Consider the following 20,372-nt stretch of genomic DNA (forward strand, 5'->3'; position numbering starts at 1 on the left):
ATTTCCTCGTTATGGATTCTATCCCTTAGAGTTATTCCTATCATAGCCCTCTCCATTGCTCGTTGGGTGGTTTGCAGTTTATTGGCAAATTTGCGGGTAATTGCCATTGTCTCTGTAAATATGTGAAAACCGGCGTACCTTTCATCAAAGACGGTGGCACTCAGATAGATCGTAAGTGAGTGGTCGGCGATGAATAGTCCTCACAGGACGCCCAATCCTCACTTATGGTTCTAAGTGCCACACCCGGGGCATCTGCATCGACCTTGCAGGTTAAGCTAAGTTGAGGATAGCCAGATATGGAGAATACCGACAGTATCTGATCCATAGTGGGCGGCAGTCAGCAGCGTCTGTACGCAGAATGGGCGGCTGAAACCTGACTCGCCAACCCGTGGTCTTTAAATGCTAAAACCCTTCCAAATGAATCATGTCGAGTTATACAACTTTATTACCCTAGGCAAGTAGAACGGCTGGCTCAGAATCTTGCACTGATCTATCAGTCTGCCTCACGGATTCTGGGGAAGGCAAAAATTCGGCAAAGAAACATACCCAAGAACCAACACACACTTTGAACACAAGGAGAAACTCATGATTGCCACTTATAATGTCCGAAGAACGCTAAGGCTCCAAGAACATATGGAAAGACTAGAACAGGAATTGTAATGCATAAACTGGGACGTCCTAAGCTTTAGCACATTTGACTCTTACACTGAGCGCTTACAGAGTACAGTATAGATACGCCACCCCTCTCCAGAATATATAAAATAATGCAACAGCTGTAGTGAGAATGTATTACACAAACACAAATTTACCTTGGAGAAAGGTATTAGAAAAGTAGACACCATCTCCTCAAAACTATTCACAACAGATGATGGGAAAATATTGGAGTCAACATAAATGGGGAGTATCTGAACAACTTGAGGTTTGCAGATGACATAGTCCTTCTTGCAGGACGGGTAGACCATGCTAGGAACTTCAGAGGACAAAGAAAGTTTTTCCCTATACACAGAAGTTCCAGAATTCGTGTAATTTTTACCCCTTCAAGCTTTTTTGTGGTGCCCCCTGCTGTCTAGAAAATAAATCTAAGTTCACGAGCCTCAGAGAATTGTGAATTATTTTCAATCTTCTTAAACTACCACCAGATCAGCGTAGCAGCAATCAGCAATGAGGAACTGAGAAATGACTGACACTACCAATAAATAGGTTTCTCCTAAACATGTATTTTGACTGAAAACAAAATCATAATTAGAATTTTTCCTTATTTACAGGAAATTATCTTTAAAAATACATATAAAAGAAATTGACATTTTATTGACGGTGCTCACCTTAGAAAACTTTCCCATTCGAATAAATCCGAAAGGGGACTTTGAATAACGGATAAGCGTTCACATTTCCTATGCACCTTAAATATCCTTTGATTTCCTGTATTATTCGGGGTCGAACCCCCACAGGAGTTCGAACCTTTTTCGCCGTAGAACGCAACTAGACATTCCGCATTTTCACTTCCGTTCAAACGGAATCCGAAATGGGGGGTGAAAAAAAGATCTGTATAGGAAGGCCACTTTCGTTTTCACAAAAAATACGCTAACGTGAATGTTTTTGTTCCATTAGCAAACAGATAATTCAGTTTTTCTAAAAAAACAAACACCCTAATCAAACTTGAAATATAAACCTTATCCGACTGAAAATCTATTTTTGCTTCTTCTGCAAGGAAATTAATTCTATGGGACAGCTGGAACAAATTCGACAAAAAATAAATTTAATTTTGCCAGACCGCCCGCCGTGTTCAATTCTATTTCGGAAAGTTCGATCTTCGATTTCATTCGAAAACTTTCTATGCCTCGGTCGAGTTTTTTGCCCAGTTTCCTGGCAAAAAAATTGGAAATGTTTTCTATTTCCCGCGATGGTAATCTTATATGGCGTGTCAAGGAAAAAATACCGAAATCAATGCGCCGCGGTTTGAATTGCCACCCTTCCAGCTCAGATTCGCCCTTAAAACAATCGAGACCCTCGTTCATGGATGAGGAAATTTCAATTCAAAAGCGATTTTGGCATGAAAACACCTCTTAATGCCCTAAATGACAGACGACGGACCGTGCTTTAAAACAATGCCCCGGTGCCACGTTTTCGACCCTGTTTCAAGGGCGATTTAACCGGGTCGAAGCCAACGTTTTATTTTTTCCAACCCTTATTTGCCCTCAGACATACGTGGTTTGAATAGAAAAACTCAACGGTATACGTTTATCGTATAAATAATTTGGTATTTTACATAGAAAATCAATGGATTTTGTAAAATGTACACCTAAAAACAATGTATTGTTGTATCTACAGTATTTTATATTTTTGCTAAAATGTTATGTGTGAGGGACTAATAAGCCCTGGAGATCCTCTGATTCAGCTCTCTTCAACTTTTCAGTTTGTTGCTAAATGAAAATAAGTAAGAAAAGAACCATAATCACGTGACAAAAATCTATCAGTATCTACTAAAAATGTATCCAATGCAGGCAGAGCGTTAGTTTCAAATTTAACTCTTTTTCTTTTTGTTTTTTTGAACTCCCTGTATAGGTTCAGTCGTCTTGCAGTTAGAACAAGGTGAAAGAGCAGTTTAAGACAAACAGTTTGAGTTATTTACAGTCGCTGAAACCCCAAAAATTGCGGAGATACAAACTTTTTAAAATTTTGACACAATTTCCAATAAAAAAATTTAAAATATCTCGGAAACGGTTCCAGATACGGAAATTTTGCAGGAAATCATGTTGACAATGACTTTGTCCATCCAGTACACTAGGTTTACACCCACTTAAAACCCGGTAAACGCTGTCACAACTGGCAGTTTTAGTTTTACTAGTTAAGTTTAACTATTTTTTTATCACACTGTATATGTTCAATTGTGTTGAGATTTTTACAGCCTAAAAATGACGGAGATATGGAATTTTTTTACCAAAAAAAAAGTAAAACAAATCGAATATCTCGGTTAGTGTTACGGAAATTTAGCAAGGGTCTATAAATGTTCGGAATGCAGCTACTAAATTGGAGGATTTAAAGAAATTGTCTAAATTTTGTAGTCAGGAGACCCAGCTGTATTAAGTACTTCAGTTTACCACATAAATTTTAATAATATGTTGTTTTTTTATGCATTATTTCAAACTTCATAAACAAAGATATCGAAATATAACTCGCAATTATTACAGAACAAAAGAGGAAAGAAAGATGAAAATCACTAAACACTCATCATTCTTTTATTCTTCACAATGAAATTGGTGGCTATATCACAACTTATGCAGGGTGTCCCATAAGTAATGGTAAATAATTTAATGACGTATTTATGGGGTCAAAATAATTCGATTTAGCACAACTTATCTCAGACAAAAAGTCAACAACAAACAAGAAACAAAAATACAAGGAGTCAAAGTTATTTTTTTAAAATGTACTTTTTCAAGTAAGACGCAATCCACTTGGAGTTTCTTACTAAAATTAGGTATTCGAGGGTGCCAAATTTGATTACCTACTCAGTTTTAAGCCAACTTATAGAGATCGCCATCTAAAACCAGTGATTTGCTTTAAAATCACTCTAACTTTTTTCTGGTAAGGCGAAGTGACAACTGAAACCCGAGTATCGGTTTTCCAATATTTTTTTAACAAAAAAGGGTACCTATACTTAGTTGGCATCCTTAAGATTAACAGTTTACGAGATATTTGCAATTATTCGTGCCAAACATGATTGCAATTTGTAATCTTCTTGGAGGATGGAACCTTAAATCATTTCTCATTACGTGAGAAATTACTTAACCAAAAATTTTTTGAATCGTTGAATTGGTCGGAGAAGCCAAATATCATGACCAGCACCAAGTTCGAAAATTGGTCCTCCAAATGTTTACCTGAAGCATTTTGTGTATGAAGAAATGAGTCTCAATTGAGGTCAATATTTGAATTGCAAAAAACTCGAAAACCGTTTGTTTTTGGGATACTTACTAGGTATACTTTTTTTGGCAAGAAGATATTAGAAAACAGATATTCGGGTTACAGCTGTCACTTGGCTATACCAGAAAAAAGTTATGTCGATTTTAAAGCGAATTATTTTCTGCAGGGGGGCGACCTCTCCGTGCTGGCTTAAAACTGCGTTGATAATCAAATTTGCTATATTCAAAAACCCCAGAATATCTAATTTTACCAAGAAATTCCAAGTTATTGGTGAGTAATTAAAAAAAGATTATTTAAAAACAATAACTTTGACTTCTTTCTTCTTTTCTTCTGTATTTCTGTTTTTGTTGACATTTCATTTGAGGTAAGTTGTGTTAAATCGAATTGTTTTGGTCCTTTAAATCCGCTATTAAATTATTTACCATTACTTATGGGAAAAAACCCTGTACACACACTTTTGAATTTTTTTACCTAAATTAATTTATAGTAATTTTCCTTATATCACCTAAAATCCGAAACTATACGATTAGACTGTACAACCTAGTTTGTTGTTTTTCTTTTCCAAATTATGACATTACAATGCTGAAGAAAAACACAACATACTGTCGCCCATAAATTCATGCTCCATTTAATTTTCTATTAAATCAGTACGTGTCGACAACACTTTTGTAAATTAAAAGTAATGGGAGCCACGAACAAGAGTGAGAGGGGAGGGGACTTGTCGACAAACACGGTTTTCAATTCAGATAATGCGTTTTTCGGCCATGTCAAGTATTTGAGAGTTACGCCTTGAAATTAAACCGGGAGCGTTTTTACAAAGCGTCCGGAGATTAATTAACAATCATCTCGAAATCAAGAGGAAACTTAATTGCAATGCCTTTTTTGGCGAATCTCCAATATTCTAAGTTAAATTGCCGGATGCATTTTTAAATAACTCACTCGCTTCTTTGTCTAATGTTTATTAACTCCTTTTAAAATAGTCAGTTTTAATTCATTAGTTTCAAGATTGACCTACATAGATACGTTAAATAGAATGAGATTCCAATCAGTATTGTATTTTTAAGTAAAATATTGAAGAGATGGCTTTTCTCAGTTACAACTTTTATTTTTAGAGTGCCAAACAATGTTCGGGGAAGACAGAGGTGTCCGACTTAAATATCAAAGTTTTGAGAGTAATAAAACCGTACTAACAGTAATTATACTTGGGTCCCTTTTGGTATAATTCGGCTACCCACCCTTAAAACTTGTTCTACCCTAAATTTAAGCGGTCGCCACACACATGATGCAATATTAAAACAATAACAGAGAAGGACCAATCTGTATGCTTAATTTCCGTCGTCCGTGGTGGTGATCCCCAAACGCAAGGGCGTCAATCCCCAAGGGGTTGCAGTGTAAGTCAGTGGCGGCGAAAACTGATGTCTTTTGTTCTATCCATTAAGTTCGGTGTTTTTTATTGTTTTGATCACTCCACCACTGATTGGAATGACACTAGGGAGACTCGTCCTGATGGCTCTATACAGTGTCGCCCTTGCAAAAATTAATATCACGTATGTGTGTATTCGTGGCACCCGCTGAGAACAAGTAAATTACATGGATTAATGGGGATTAGGGTAAGAAGTTTTAGTAATGAGTTTTTAGTTTACTCATGCCACTCTTGTTTTTCTCCCCCTACTTTTTCTCCATTAATCACTTGGTTTAATCTAACTGTAAAGTTATACTCTAAAATCAGCAAGGAAACTTTTTGGAACATTCTGCATATAGATAGGATTCGGGTTTGAACTGTTTTTTGACTAGTATTTTACAAATTGTTTAACTGATGGCTAGCTGAAACTTCTTTTGCTCCTATCTCAGAAACAAGTAGAGATTCGACAAAATCGCAAGAAAAGAAAACCACTCAAAAGAGTATTGTTGATATTGTCATGATTATTATAATCCTGAAGATGAGATTTACTCAAATCTCCCTCACCTCCTAGTTGCATGATAATATCGTCATAACTGGCATCAGATTCACCCTGACCATTCATTCTAATATTCTAGTAAATAAAGAAAATTTAAATAAATAAGCTTGAATAAAAATTCTATTATAGGTATGCCAAGTTATTTTTAAGGTAAATAACTAAACCTATCTAACTTACTTTCTACCTAAAAATCCTGCTTCTAAATATATCATTGAAACTACAAATGTCTTTAATACAAAAAATTACAAACTACTTACAACTAATACTCTTCGTCAAAGAGTCCAAATTGTCCAAAATAAACCGTCAGTTGACCAATCTTCTTCTTTTCCGTTGAGGTGGATTTTTAACTGCAAAGGCTGTATCTCGGTAACAGCCTCCTCGGTTATCGATTTAACCACTTCTGGAATAGGTCCTCTATCACAATCTGCTCCATGTCATAACGTGGACTAGACGGTACAATTGCTAGTAGCACTCGGTATTACACCCAGTAACTTCCGTTCCGGAAGGAAAAAGCTTTCTAAGATCCCCTGATCTTCAATAGTCTGATTTTTGCTCCAATTTTTTAGAAAACTGACTTTCCAGTTCTCATTAAAAGTCTCTCTTGACAATCAACAACCAAAAACAAAAAAAGCTTTTTTCCCACCTTCTACCTCCACGTACCACCTTTTTCACCTCCTTTGAAGTTCATCAAGTAATACTGTTAATTTTCTTAATAACTACATACAATCCTACTAAAACTAACTATAATGGTAAACACTTGACATCCCTACAAAAATGTACCTTTTCTATAAATTAAATAAATAAATTTTATTTATTTATTTTTTTTTAAATCCTTATTTTCAAGACAATATAATCAATCACAAACAACAACCATTTCCGAATCACAGATTAACTTTTTCTTACAAAATCGTTTTTTATACATCATCTGTAAAGGCGCCACAAGCAACGAATTTTCCATGTGAATCTTCTATGTAGGTATATTTCCAAAGTGCTTCTGGACACCCGGTATATGAGCAGCTTGGTATCCGAAATCATTAATTTCGTTTACTAGGGAGAAGAAAAAAATCGTAAATTAATAGATTTTTAAATTATTGATATGTTTTAGTCTAATAGCAGTTATATCTCATTACTTTTAGATTTTTTTGTAAGGTGGCATAATTAACCCATTAAATAAGAATATTTAAGCAAATTTTTATGTGTTTTCAAATTTTTTATCTGTCTGTGTTATTTATTATTATAAATAAACTAAATTTGAAAAATTGCAAATGTATTTTATATCATTAGATATCAGAAACAAAACTTATGTTGTGTTTAAAAAAAAAAGAAGAAGAACGCTAATGGTTCAAGATAACATAACCTCACCTTAGAGATAGATGGTGTTCTTAGATGTCTGACTAGACATTTTCATGTTTTTGTTCATGTGTTAACCGTTGAAAATCTCAAATACAAGACTTCTTTCATCTGTTTTGTCTCTAAATCACTAGTTCTCGTCCTTAGACCAGTGCTGAGCTTTTGAAATTGGTAAAAAGTGAAAAAAAATGGTAGGATGACCCATTGGAAAAGGAAGAGATATAAATTAAAGGAAAAATGATGCCGAGAAAACGACCTGATGTTGGGAAGTGTACAATACTACAATTCCTATGAAAAAGCTTCAAATATCAAAGTTGTAGGTAATAAAAAGATAAGATTTTGCTCTAATCAGTTTTTCTCTAAATATTGTCGTTTTTGAGATATTGGCTATTAAACATTGGAATTTTTATTATTTGGAAGGCTGTAGCAGGCGAACGGTTGAAGATAAAGCAAAATGGTTTAAACGTTCCCATCTGTTACTTTTTTGAGATCTAGGTTATGATAGTACTTCTAAAATTTTCAATAAAACAAAAACTTCTCGAAATTTGAAGTTTTTTGAAAATTAAATAGATTTCAAAAAGTAAGATAGGAACATGTCAACCGTTCGCCTGCTATAGACTTCCAAAACTTTCTTCCCTAGCCCTGAAGAGGTTTATGTAGAATAAACGAAACGTCGGCGAAGAATTTAGATTAGCAACTTATTGTCCCTCTACGCCAATCACTTTTTGACGCAATTCCAAGTAAAAGTTGAAAATTTCAATGTTTAATAGTCAATATCTCGTAAACCGTTGCGTTTTAACATATGCAATGTTTTATAAAATATATTCAGAATTTAGAGCGGAATTCAAAAAGTTTATGTTATAAGAAGTATTCTATTGAAAAAGTCAAGTTTGACATCCTAACTATAACGTTGATCATCTTTGTCTGGAGCATCAGTTTGTGACACTTTCTATCTCTCAGTCCACAACTATTTGAAGTGCAATAATTTTTTTGCAGAAAACAAATGAGAAACACTCCAGGACACTAATTACGTCAGTCTAAAACTCCTCCATGTTCCCCGTCTTCGTTTATCATCATATCCATCCCCGAATAAAATACACACAAAGCAGGCGCAATTCACAATTCTATGGTTCACTAGGATAACGAGAGCCGCACTTGGCCGCTTCAGTCGCGCGCCATCCATTTTGTCGTGAGGGCTATAACGACCGTTCAAACGAAAACGCGCGATCTTTTCCGATCGCCGGCAAATGTTTTGTTGATTCTTCATTTTGGTTTTTTTTTTTGCAAATCGGCCCGGTGTTTTCGACTGGTTTTATCCGGGTACCTGCTCGATTTTTAACGTCAGTGACAGTGCCTATTGTGGTTCCTAGGAACCAGCAGGATTTTTGGTGGTCTCGTGTTTGTACTTGGTATAGTGAAGGGTGCTATGTGATTTTGTTACGGTGGTTCCCTTGGATTTGATTGGTTGGTTAACATGTGCGACAACAACTGCATTATCGAGGGGACTGTCAAGTTTCGGGATGGAAAGAAGGTAAATATCATTTATATTAGGTTTTTTTACTATTAAGTGATTTCAATATTTAACAGACCCCTAAAAAATTTAAAACCTACTTAAGTAGTATAAAAACAATGACATTTTGTTAAGTAACGTCAAAGTGACAGTTTCAAAGTGCTGCCAACCGACTATTTTCTGAACGTAAAACTTTAATTCCACATTTTTATTCTCATATATTTTTTCCGGTCGTTCATATTATATTCTATGATGACCTGATAGTAATTTTACTTCTGCTTCCTCAGAAAAAGCCAAAACCAGTTTTAGTTTAATATTACAACTTTTAAAAAAATACTACAAATGTCATAATTTACCAAAGTTAAAACTTTCAAATGTTTCAAAATTATTTTTAAATTTGTCTCCTGATCCTGACCGGATGAACCGATCTGGTTTCTTGGTAAAACATGCTTTCCTCTACTAACACTGAAAATTTTAATTTTCTATCTCACTCCATTTCAACTGGGTGATTTGTTTAATTGACCCTAGTTGGTTTCAGGAGGCTCTCTCTCAGATCCGCCACTGTTTGAATCTCCTGTAAAAAATTTAATAAATCAAATTCGTATGGCTGGGTATGGGTATACTTCTTTATTGAAATCTCATTAATTAAACGCCAATAATGAATAACATTCCTCGGATATTCATAAAATTACACTTCATTTCAAATGCATCTTCTTCTCTTTTTTTTATTTTGTGATACAAACTGATCGGTTTCCTGAACGAGTACCTCAGTGGTAACCGATGTAGTAACATTAGATTTATTCTCGAAAACCTCAATGCAGAGTGATTCAAAGATGTGGATTACTGTCACGTGATATCTGATGACAACTTTCAAAATGGGTCATTTTGGTTAACTACAGTTCTAGTGGAATTTACTACTCCACGAAACCATAGTTGACAGTCTTCCTCTGCCTGGCGGTCTTCCATTCTGTTGATGTGTTGATTCCACTCTAGCCGTCTCTGTCTCGTCAATCTTACAATGTCCTGTATGTCGCAGATTTGTCTTATTTCTTGGTTGGGTATTCTGTCACGGAGCGTGTGTTCTGTGATACTTCGGAGTGTTCTCATCTCTGCCGTTCGGGTTATGCTCTTGATTTATATATTCTGGTCTTTGCTTCTAATTTTTGGAACTGGTTTTTCCATATAATGTCTTTCAAACATCCAGCTATTCTAGAGGCCTTGTCTATTTGATTCTTTACCTCAGATCTCCTGTCTTGATGGGCGGTTATTTCTACCTTTAAGTATCTGAAGTACATCACCTGTTCTACTATTTCGTCGTTAACAGCTAGTTTGCATTTTCTAGCTTCTTTTGCTACAACTAATGATTTTGTCTTGTATATCTGCAGCTCATCTTCGATTTCTGATATAATTACTGCATCATCCGCGTAGCACAGTATTGTCATTTCTCCTTTGTGAGTTCTGCCCTGCGTTTTTAACGTTTTTTATTATTTCGTTCATAATTAGGTTAAAGAGTACCGGGTTTAGAGAGTCTCCCTGTCTTATTCCCGTTGATTTGAGCACTTCTTCTAATCCCTGTTGTTCTTCCATTATGGCTATTTGTTCTGAGATGATACCGCATATGATTTTCGTGAATAGTCACGGCAGTCGTTGGGTTTAAGGAGATTGGACATGTAGTCACGTGACATCTACTATAACTGTCAAAATTTACTCGGCAGTGTTATGTGGCTAAAAAAAAAAACGAAAAAGTATATCGTTTAGTCGTTTTGGTTAATTACTGTTCAAGTTGTATTTACAGCCTAAGGAAGCCATATTTGACCATTATGACGTTTAGTGACAGGTTGAGACATTACATACATTTACCTGACATTTGTCACAAATGTCAAATTGACTCTGTCGTGCTGCGAAGCTAAAAAAGACAAAAATGTTAAAAAAAATTGTATCTCCACGATGTCATATTTGACAATTGTGACATTTAATGACAGTTTGATATTGGTAATATAATCACGTGACACCTGTCACAATTGTCAAAATTGTCTCGTTAGTGCTATGAAGCTATAAACAAGGCTAATTACAGTTCAAGTTGTTGTGGTTAATTACAGCTTCAACGGGCCATATTTGACAGTTATTGCATTTTTGCAAAAAAAAAGGCAATAGTTGATAAAAGCGTGTATTCAAACCCTTGTAAAGTTAAAAAAGTACAATTTGTAATATTTATTACATTATTCAGTATTCAATTATGCATGAGGCTGCTGACATGACTGGCAGCGTAACGCAACAGGTCAGGTGATCGGTCAAGTTTTTTTTTTCATGTTGTAATGATGTCGATAGTGGATACGGTCTTGAATTAAACATGGCTAGGACTGCAGTCCACACAATACCAAATGTTTGCATATTATGGTAATCGACATACTCATATTTCCGATACTTTGCTGACAACGACATTTACAGGGAACTGCTCAACAACGTTGATATTTATACTTTGATGTATGAATGGTGGGAAAATGTGTGACAGGAAATTCAGTATGTTTTTGTTTGTATTTTCACTCAGCTAAAACTGTATCAACTATTCCTGCTCAAAGTTCTCTAAATTGAGGTTGGCAGGTCATTGTTACGCAACGAAATGTCACTGTTGTACCGATAAACGTATCAATTCAAGAAGCTAATACAGGTCTGTTAAATATCAAATTACGTCTCTACAGCGGACATTATACAACTACCGACATGTGTAACGAGGCTGATAAATTTAAAAAAGCATTAGTGGCACATTTCCAAGTGCACTTTAAAAACCCGTTATAAGCCAATACGATTATCATTGTTGATCGTATTATTTACCTGGGGGCAAATATTTGATTTGCCTTCGGTCACGCTATCTTTATCTGATTATTATTGATCGATCCGCCAATAAATACGGGCTTTCTTATACTTCGCAGTCGTTAATATACGATAAGAAAATAAAATATTTTCAGCTCGTCAAAAATTCCCAATAGGGTCGCATGAAAAAGAAGCAAAAGTCTCTCGTCCGAAAAGGTCCAATAAATTATTCAATGGGTCCCCCCCAAGCGGGACGGATTTGCAAAATTGGTCCATATCGATTAATTTCTAATGGAGAAGCAAAGTGGCCCTTTTTGTCCCTCCGGGTGTGTGTTGATTTTTAGTGACACGATGCATTTTTATCGGCTGTAAAGCGTTAGTTTTTTCTGTGGCCCTTATTGCCCATATCCAGTTTGGCAACAGGGTGTCTGGTTACCCCCCGAATCATTTAGCACTTCCATACCCTTAAAGAATAACAGGGAAACCGTAATAAACCGACCATCGGTTTCTTCAGTTGGCTTGCGGTGTCAAGTTACCACGCAACCGATAAAGAACATCGCCCCCTGGGAGGCAAAAGTGGTCTATGTGTTAATAAATAATAATAAGGGACCTTTTTCGGTAAGAATCCAGTGGCGTACGGCGTCTTTTTCTATTTAGAAATGGCACATTTATAGACATAAAGCTGTTAAATTTGCCAAAATTGTCCACGTTCAAGCTGTAGTTAAAACGGATATTGAAACTGGTCTGTTTTGTATGCGGATGTCGATTCGGTCGCAGATTGGATCGGTTTTATTAAAAAACATAATTGCTTTTGTTTATTTTTTATCCTGCAAGCCCAAGGCCAAGTTTTGATGATTTAAAGGTTTAATTTACTGCTGTCAGACTGACTTTGATTCTGTGAAAAATACAACAAAAAAATCGACCACATGCAGTTTGGTTTTTTACTGAAAGTCGTTTTTCTCAAAAATAATATAAAAACCTGAGAAATTTGATTTACTTTTATTAAGATAATAACAAAAGCCAATTAGCTAGTTCTACATGTGAACTAACAGACGTTGTTGTTTATATTAAAAGTGAAATACGATCGCTCCAAGTATGCAAACTACCCTAATAAATAACTTTATGAAAGCTTAGGCTTAAGTAGTTAAGGGTTCTTTTCTTCTAAGCAGGTCAAATTTATTTGGTCGCAACCATATGGTCTGTTTAATAATTTAATGCCGAGTTTGAAAGGCATACAAAAGACATACTTTAATTCTTGTTAAAGTTTTATTTTGTTGTGGTTGTTTACAGGTTGGTAGACATGTGATTTATTATATATTTTTTATTCATCATGTTCTTAAGTACCAAAAAAATAAAAAAAAAATCTAGTAAATCTACTGGACAATAATAGAATTATTATTCAATATTACAAGTTTTAATTGTCAATTTAGGTTAACTGTTATTAGTAAGAAAATTTTGCAGAATAGAAGTTACTATCGCAGTAGAAGAATTGACAAAAGTGCATATTATTATAAGATAGCAAATAAAACATTTTGAAGTCCGCCATCTTGAACTATCTGAAGGAAATGAAGTGTTTATTACAATTATTAAGTTTTTCTGTTACTTGATCCTCTCCTTTCTTATTTATTGTTACGTTTTTTGTGTTACTTTATTTTAATTTGCTCTCTGCATTAAAAAAATGTTAAGCATTTTTAAATTAGAATGTCTAATTGAGCTTTGTCAATCTTCAAAAATCGTTAAATTACCTCAAACATTGGCCACTTACTTCATGTTCTCCTATAAGTTGTCTCCTTGTCTTGTTTTCGTTATCCAACCCTGACCATTATACCCCCTTTAAAACAATGTAGCAGTGTGGCTGTAATGTCTATTTCTAGCCAAGGTCCGTCTCAACCGTTAAGAAGAAAAATCACTATAAATAGTTGATATCAACTGTTGCGACATAAAACAGCCAGCAATCTCGGAAGAAATAACAATACATCTTGGACTTCGCTTGTTTTCTTGTTTTTGCCGGGCATGATTTATGGAAATTCTTTTATGCAAAACACGGTAATAAATGTTCGATAATTCTCGGTAGCAACAATAAACCAGTCGGACGTACCTTTGAATTTGTAAATAGAAATGTTACGCTCGTTGAGCACCAAGTTGTAACGCGGAATACAAATAACCCTTAGATTTAGTCACTGTCAATGACTAATCTGTATTTACCTGGATACAAACATTTAGGGCCGCATTTATCGGAAAATAAATCGATTATATTACTGTTTCAATGGCACAAGCCGTCTCACATCTGGGCTAACATCTTGGCACCCTGCGTTCCGCCCATTTAACGGTTTTTTTTGGCCAGTGGCGGGCGAAATTTCCATTAGGAAGTTGAGAAGGCTTTTTAGGGCCTTCAAAGCTTGGAAGGAAGTGGGTCAAGTACATTCCCATTCAAATCTTTCCTGCCGAATCCCATCAGGTAAGTCTTAATCCCGGCAACTTTTTGGCCGGGCCGTAAAAACGGTTTAAAGCGTGTTTTCTGCTGAATTTTCATCCGAACAGGGGGATTTTCGCAAGGCGAGGAAAAATTCACCCTCTGCTTTTTTGTGAATCCAGAAAAGTTTCATTTTAATCGTCTGAGCAACATACAATTTGTGCCGAATCAAAAGCCTTGCTTCAATAATCGAATTAACCGGATCTTAAAGTTGGACTGGATGATTGAATTAGCTACTGATTGGATGATCCAGGCCAAGAAACTTTGAAACTAAATTATCTTACAGATGCTGGACCAATTAAAGTTTTAATATTTTTAGAGAATTGTTCATTTAGTCTACATCAAGCATACAAATTACAAAACAACAGAAAAAACAATTCAAACATAGAAAACATTTAAATTGCAAAATTTAAATGCATTCAGACATGTAAATATTTACGTGTGTACACAAAGGGGAAATGTTCGAGAGAAGGTAATTTTCTGCTATTTTCTTTCGAATTTTTATGATACTCCTCGTTACTGTTCGGTATTGCCCCTGAGGAAGACTTGCTTGCAGCGTTCAAAACGAGAGAGTCTGAAAAATTTACTGTAGAAAAGTTATTAATCTTTGAAAGTAAAATCTCACAGGAAGTGAAATTACAATACATTTTTTTTTATTCTCAGCTATGAGAGAAATCAGTGCTGGTACCAGTGTTTTTCAAGTTAATTTCACATTTAAAAGCTTAAAATAAAAGTTTTTTAAGAAGTTTCTAACGTCCAAATGTTAGTTATTTTAAAAATTAATGTAAAACATTTTTTTCATTTTTTTTCATAGGTAAGAAATTTTAAATATGCAATGATTGATTTTATAAAATGAATAAACTTTTTAGTCGTTATTAGAATCTTCAGAATCTGATAAATGCGAGCCCTAACCCATATAGAAATCTAATAATTGAAGAATGAAGGAGAGTTGAAACTATCTGTGAAGATTCTACAGAAAACAATGAAAAAACTAGGAAGATCACAAAGATTGCCGTAAACTAATACAGGTTAGGATTCATACAGTTGAAGGGTAGATCGCCGAGGTAATTTGGTATACACACTAACACACTCGAGGTAATTCGAGGTATTATGAGACACTTTCCCATTATTACCAGGCTATGTGAGGTAATACAAGGCATTACGAGGCATTTTGAGATATTTATAAGGCATTTGAGAGTATTTGGAGGCATTGTCTGTATATTTCAAAATATAGTGTATTAGCAAAATTGACTGAAAACTGAACAGAAAAGCATAGGCACATGTAATTATTATGGTAAAACCTTTGTTACATGGTATTGAGTTGAAACAATATTCATTACAAATTATTATAATACTTTACCAATTTTCCAACATTTAAATTACATTTTAAAGTCACGTGACTGATTTTGACAGGTGTCAGTTGGCTTAGACAGTGTTGCAAGCTCTAAAATGGCATAATCAAATTCACGTGATGTGTCTCTTGCAATTTCAGCTTTTACAACCGTCTAAAATAGTCTAATTTTAATTTACCAAATTTTGAAATTTTAAACCACATTTTAAAAGTCACGTGACTAATTTTGACAGATGTCAACTAGGCTTTACAGTGTTGCAAAAACATTCCGAATTGCATTTTCATCGTCACGTAACGTGTATTTTGCAATTTAAGTTTTAACAACTGACCAAATTTAATTTATCATTTTCCAAAGTTTAAACTGCGTTTTGAAGTTCACGTGACTGTTTCTGACAATGTCAACTGGCCTTTACAATGTTGCCAGCTCAAAAATTGAATTATCCAGTCACGTGATGTAGTTCTTACAATTTTACCACTCTGTCTAATGTTAAATTACCAAATTTTCAACTGTTTCTTTTAAATGATAAGTGTCTTTATTTGGCACGTGCTAACTTGATTACTATGACAGTTAGAAGATTCGTGAAAACGTCAAAATATAACCCGTAATTTGAGGCAACCGTACAAAAAATATTTTGTGTTGGTCAGAATTTAGAAAAACAGTTACCTGACATTAGAAATTCAATTTGAAGCTTTCGGCACAAGGTCTTTCATCAAGTGTCAAAAGTTGGTAAAACCTTTACGTTGTCACATAACCTAACCTAAAAACTGTCACGTGACCACAAAAACTTTTATTTCAAGGGTGTATTTTATCAAGATGTATCATTATCTCAATACCAGGAGACTTATAACTAAATTTAAGAATGTCACAAATGTGTAAACATTTGAACGTATCCTGAGGCAGTTTAAATAATTTAAAGGCATTTTGATGTATTTCAAGGCAGTTTGAGGCATTTTAGGCAGTTTTAAGGCATTATCACTATGAGGCACTGAGCAATAATAGAAGTATTTTGTATGCAAAAAGGCATTTTTGTGTACAAAAAATTGGTTAGGTTAGGTTAGGTTAGGATTCATACAGTCACATAACCTAGACAACTAACTGAAAAAACTTCAAATAGTATCATGGACATGAAATATTTTATAATTTGTCTTCAATACTGCAATTTGAGATTTCGAGTAAAAACACTTAGATGGACTAACCTAACCCAAAATTTGCAATAAAGGTCACCTGACTTTGAAAATCTAGTTTTATGAAATTGCTTCAGAACTGACACCTGAGCCAAACTTATATTAATAGTGAAAACATACAGAGAATACAAAAAGTAGAAAAACAGAAAACTAATTTATGGCAGGGTTAAAATAGTCACGTGTACTAGATTAACCCAAAAAATGCGCTTAGAAGTGGAAAATCAGTTTCAAAGCAAAAAATTACGGTAAAAATAGTTAGTTGACTTACACTAACACAAAATTCTGCTGAGAGTTGGAAAAATGGTCACGTGACTTACCAGACACCTACAATCAGTCACGTGACGCTAGAAATTCAGAATTTCTGGTGGATAGGTTCTAAAACTTGAACTTCCCCACTGAAAGTCAATACAATTTTTAAAATGTCAGCTGAAAATATCAACGATGGTCACGTGATTTTGGTAATCATGATGGAGTCAAATTGTTAAGTTATTTTTCTAAATTTACGTGATATAATCTTTAGTGTTTCAAATTTGACCAGAGTTTAAGGTAAAAATTTGATGTTTGAGCAAAAAAAAAATATCGTTGAAATTTAACCTAACCTAGCTTAAACTTACTATACAATCTTTGGTTTCACTTCGCTACCATTATTACCATATTTGTTCATACCAGTTTTTTTTCATAAGTTATATTTTGAAATCAATGAAACAGAAAACATTACTGAACTAATTCAAACTAAACTAGTACTGAAACGAGCTTTCATCATCTCAACTTCGCATAATAAAGAAAGTTTTTAAACGTACGTACTATTATTATTATTTTTATTGTAATAATTCGTTATCTTCCAGTAGCTCTGTAAGCTTCCTTCTCGTTAACGAATGTGTGTCAAGCCTTTGGTATTATAATTGCTCGTCACATTTTTTTACTTTATAGCCGATAAGCCGGTAAGTTTAGTTGAATGTTGAAGAAAGCTTTTATAACAGGAAAGCTTCACTAAGCAGGAATTTATCAGCCTTGGTTACACATTAACCCAAGCCCGCATTGTGTGTTTTATTTTACCAGTGGTACCCATTATAATCTGTTTTGTTTTTTTTATAGTGGAAATCAAGATGGTGCGTCATGCGAAAACTGTCGCCAGTTGCAGGTAATACAATTTAATATGTTGTTGTAATTTTATCCGGAGCAGCTGCCATTTTTATTATACGAGTATTTGCATTTACGTGATGGTCGTTTGTACCTGTAATAATTATGTTTGCCACAGGTGTTTGCCGGCATTATAATTTGCATCTTACCCCAGATTTCGTGTTTTTGAACAATCACGTAGCCATATAACCTTCTCTCTTTCTCTCTCTTGTTCTCTTTAAAAACTAATATTTTTACTGAACCGAACGAAATTGAATTCGACTGCAAAAACGAACGCCATGGTTGAATTAGTGCTCGGACTGATTTTAAATAGGAATTTTACAATAAAAACGACGACGTCGATTAAATGGGAATTAAAAAGTTGAAGTTCGCCTTTCCCTAATCGCTCGTTCTGATGTTTTTTTGTCAAATACAAAAAAATGTAATTTTATTTGATCGAACCTTGAAACTTCCAATTTTGTTGCACAAAATAATTACACAAACACCAAAAGCTGCAAGCCAATTATTGCTAAATATAGTTGTATATGCAGTCAGGAAGTCATTGGAAACCACCAAGTAACAACGATAATAATTTCTGTTTTAAACCTTGACACACAGCGATATAATGCAACCCGTTAATTAAAATTACGTATTATTATTACTTACAAACTGCAAAAGCACAAAGGAGATTTGCTCCGAGGAAAATCTCGTTAAAATCTCGCGAGCTCCCATAAAAAATTGATTAATAATCTCCGAGTACATTACGCGCAGACTTAAAGACTTTAATTTAATGAAGTTTCACCCCTGTTGTCATTTATACCCCGCTTTGAAGATGTATTTAAGGTTAATCGTCCTTAAATTTAAATAAGGCTCGAGGTACATCGATGCGACGTTGCTTAGACGGCTCTAATTATTATTACAGCCTTAGCCCTGTTTAATAAAGGTCACATTCTTAAATTGTCTCATATGGGTAATTAAATTAAATTCTGATTTTTTTTAAATAATATGTAGATTATTTAGAAACAGTGGCTATTTTTAGAAATTATTTTTATAAATATTTGTAAGTTGTTGTGAAGGTTGTGATTGAACCTTCACTTTGTATTGTTTGTATTTTTCTATATTTTACTCAATAGTTTTTCCTTGAATGCCAGAATCTGTTGAAAACTGACATACGTCAATCACTTGTCAAATTTACACCATGTTGTGATTATTCTAAAAAATGGAACACCTTGTATTTTATTTTCTCAATCGGACAATAATTACTCTTTGCTGATTTCAAAAATATGTTTTTTATTGAGGTTATATGTTGGTTCGAGGGGTAAACCGCTGAGTAAAATTTTGTACACTAATTCCTAATATGCCAGTAATGCCCACTAATTTCTTGTAATGCCCGGTAATTCCTAATAATTAACCTAACCTAACCTAGCCTAATAATACCCACTAACTTTCTGAATTATCACAACTGGAGAGTCTAAAAAAACTTAGAAAATATGCGTGCAACGCATTAACCCTATATATTTTTTCATTTTTGTATTCTACGTCAAATTCTAGACATATTTCGTGTATTAATGTCATATACCTATCTGTATCCGTTTCTGAGATATTTACCATTTTATGTAAAATTTGATATTTTTGGTCTCCAAAACATTTTTAATTTATACATATCAGGAAAGGTTTTTTTCTTGGTTTTTGTGATTTTAGACAAAGTTTGTTCTAGGAATGGGTGCAGAAAGACATCAAAATATATAATACAATGTGGTCAAAAAATCAGTTCTAAAAAAGGACAGAAAGTCTAGTTTTTCAAACGAAACACATTCTTATAATTCTGTCTGATTCTCTTCAAAATTAAAGTAGTTTGTATTAAACCACTTATTTAAAAAAATCACTTTTTAAATTGATACATTGAACCACCCTGTAATTGTCAAAATAACCGAATTAATGAAGGTTAAAGTAGTAGTTGTCAAATTTTGTCAAAACTGTTTTTATTGTCACACACAACAATTTTGATAGACTTTTATGTCAATTGATAGAAAATAAAATGGGCTTTCAATAAAATATGGCCGCCTGTGTTGATAGGTTGCTTCGTTTGGCCACCAGAGGTCTCCAAAGCTAATGTTTTTCTCGACTGTTACCGCTCTAATATCTTTAAAGAATTTTTTTTAAATCAGGCATATACGGCCCTGATATTTGGCACAAAACTAGCACAATGATTGCCAAATCTAGGGTAGTAGCAAAACTGTAGAAATATAATCATTAAGGTCGATTTTCGCTTGCACTAACTGGCCAACATAACGCACAAAACCCATTAAGATAGTGGCGGTGTTTCAGGCAAATTTGACCTTTACGAAAATTATCATTTGCAAAAACAGTTATTCAAAACATTTCCAAGCATTAAGTCGTGGTAGATCTAGTAAGCCACGTGACCGCGTTTTCCTAATTTTCTATGGTCAAATTAGCCTTTAACCAGTCAAAAAATGTTTGTGGTGCATTCTGTCAGTAAACCGTAAATAACACACGTGTACCACTTTGTATTTTCTTCGTATAAAAATCGATTGGTTAGCCGTTTGCCCGCTAGAAGGCAAATATGATGAAAACTGACTTGACTTACTGTTTTCAGTCCTGCGTATCAATTTTCTAGCTCAAAACGATAAAAAGGGTCAAATATAATAAAAATAAATTTAGCCGGCTATCTGAAAT

At 34.3% G+C, this 20,372-nt stretch overlaps 1 protein-coding gene across 3 annotated transcripts in view; it reads left to right on the forward strand.

Annotated features, from left to right (window-relative positions):
- The window catches only part of LOC145733459 (uncharacterized), a 278,672-nt gene that overhangs the window by 131,279 nt on the left and 127,021 nt on the right, over positions 1 to 20,372 (forward strand). Inside the window, exons 1-2 of one of the 3 annotated variants that reach the window (XM_081986491.1) lie at positions 8,382 to 8,757; positions 17,652 to 17,697. The exons of the other annotated variants lie outside the window; for them this stretch is intronic. Coding sequence (XP_081842617.1) covers positions 8,701 to 8,757; positions 17,652 to 17,697 — 103 coding nt within the window. The 5' untranslated portion in view covers positions 8,382 to 8,700. Of the gene's footprint in view, positions 1 to 8,381; positions 8,758 to 17,651; positions 17,698 to 20,372 lie in introns of those variants that run through there. 3 annotated transcript variants of the gene reach the window in all.

Source organism: Ips typographus, linkage group LG1 (assembly GCF_016097725.1).
Source record: "Ips typographus isolate SLU linkage group LG1, UJ_Ityp_2.0, whole genome shotgun sequence".
Classification (NCBI taxonomy): Eukaryota; Metazoa; Arthropoda; class Insecta; order Coleoptera; family Curculionidae; genus Ips; species Ips typographus.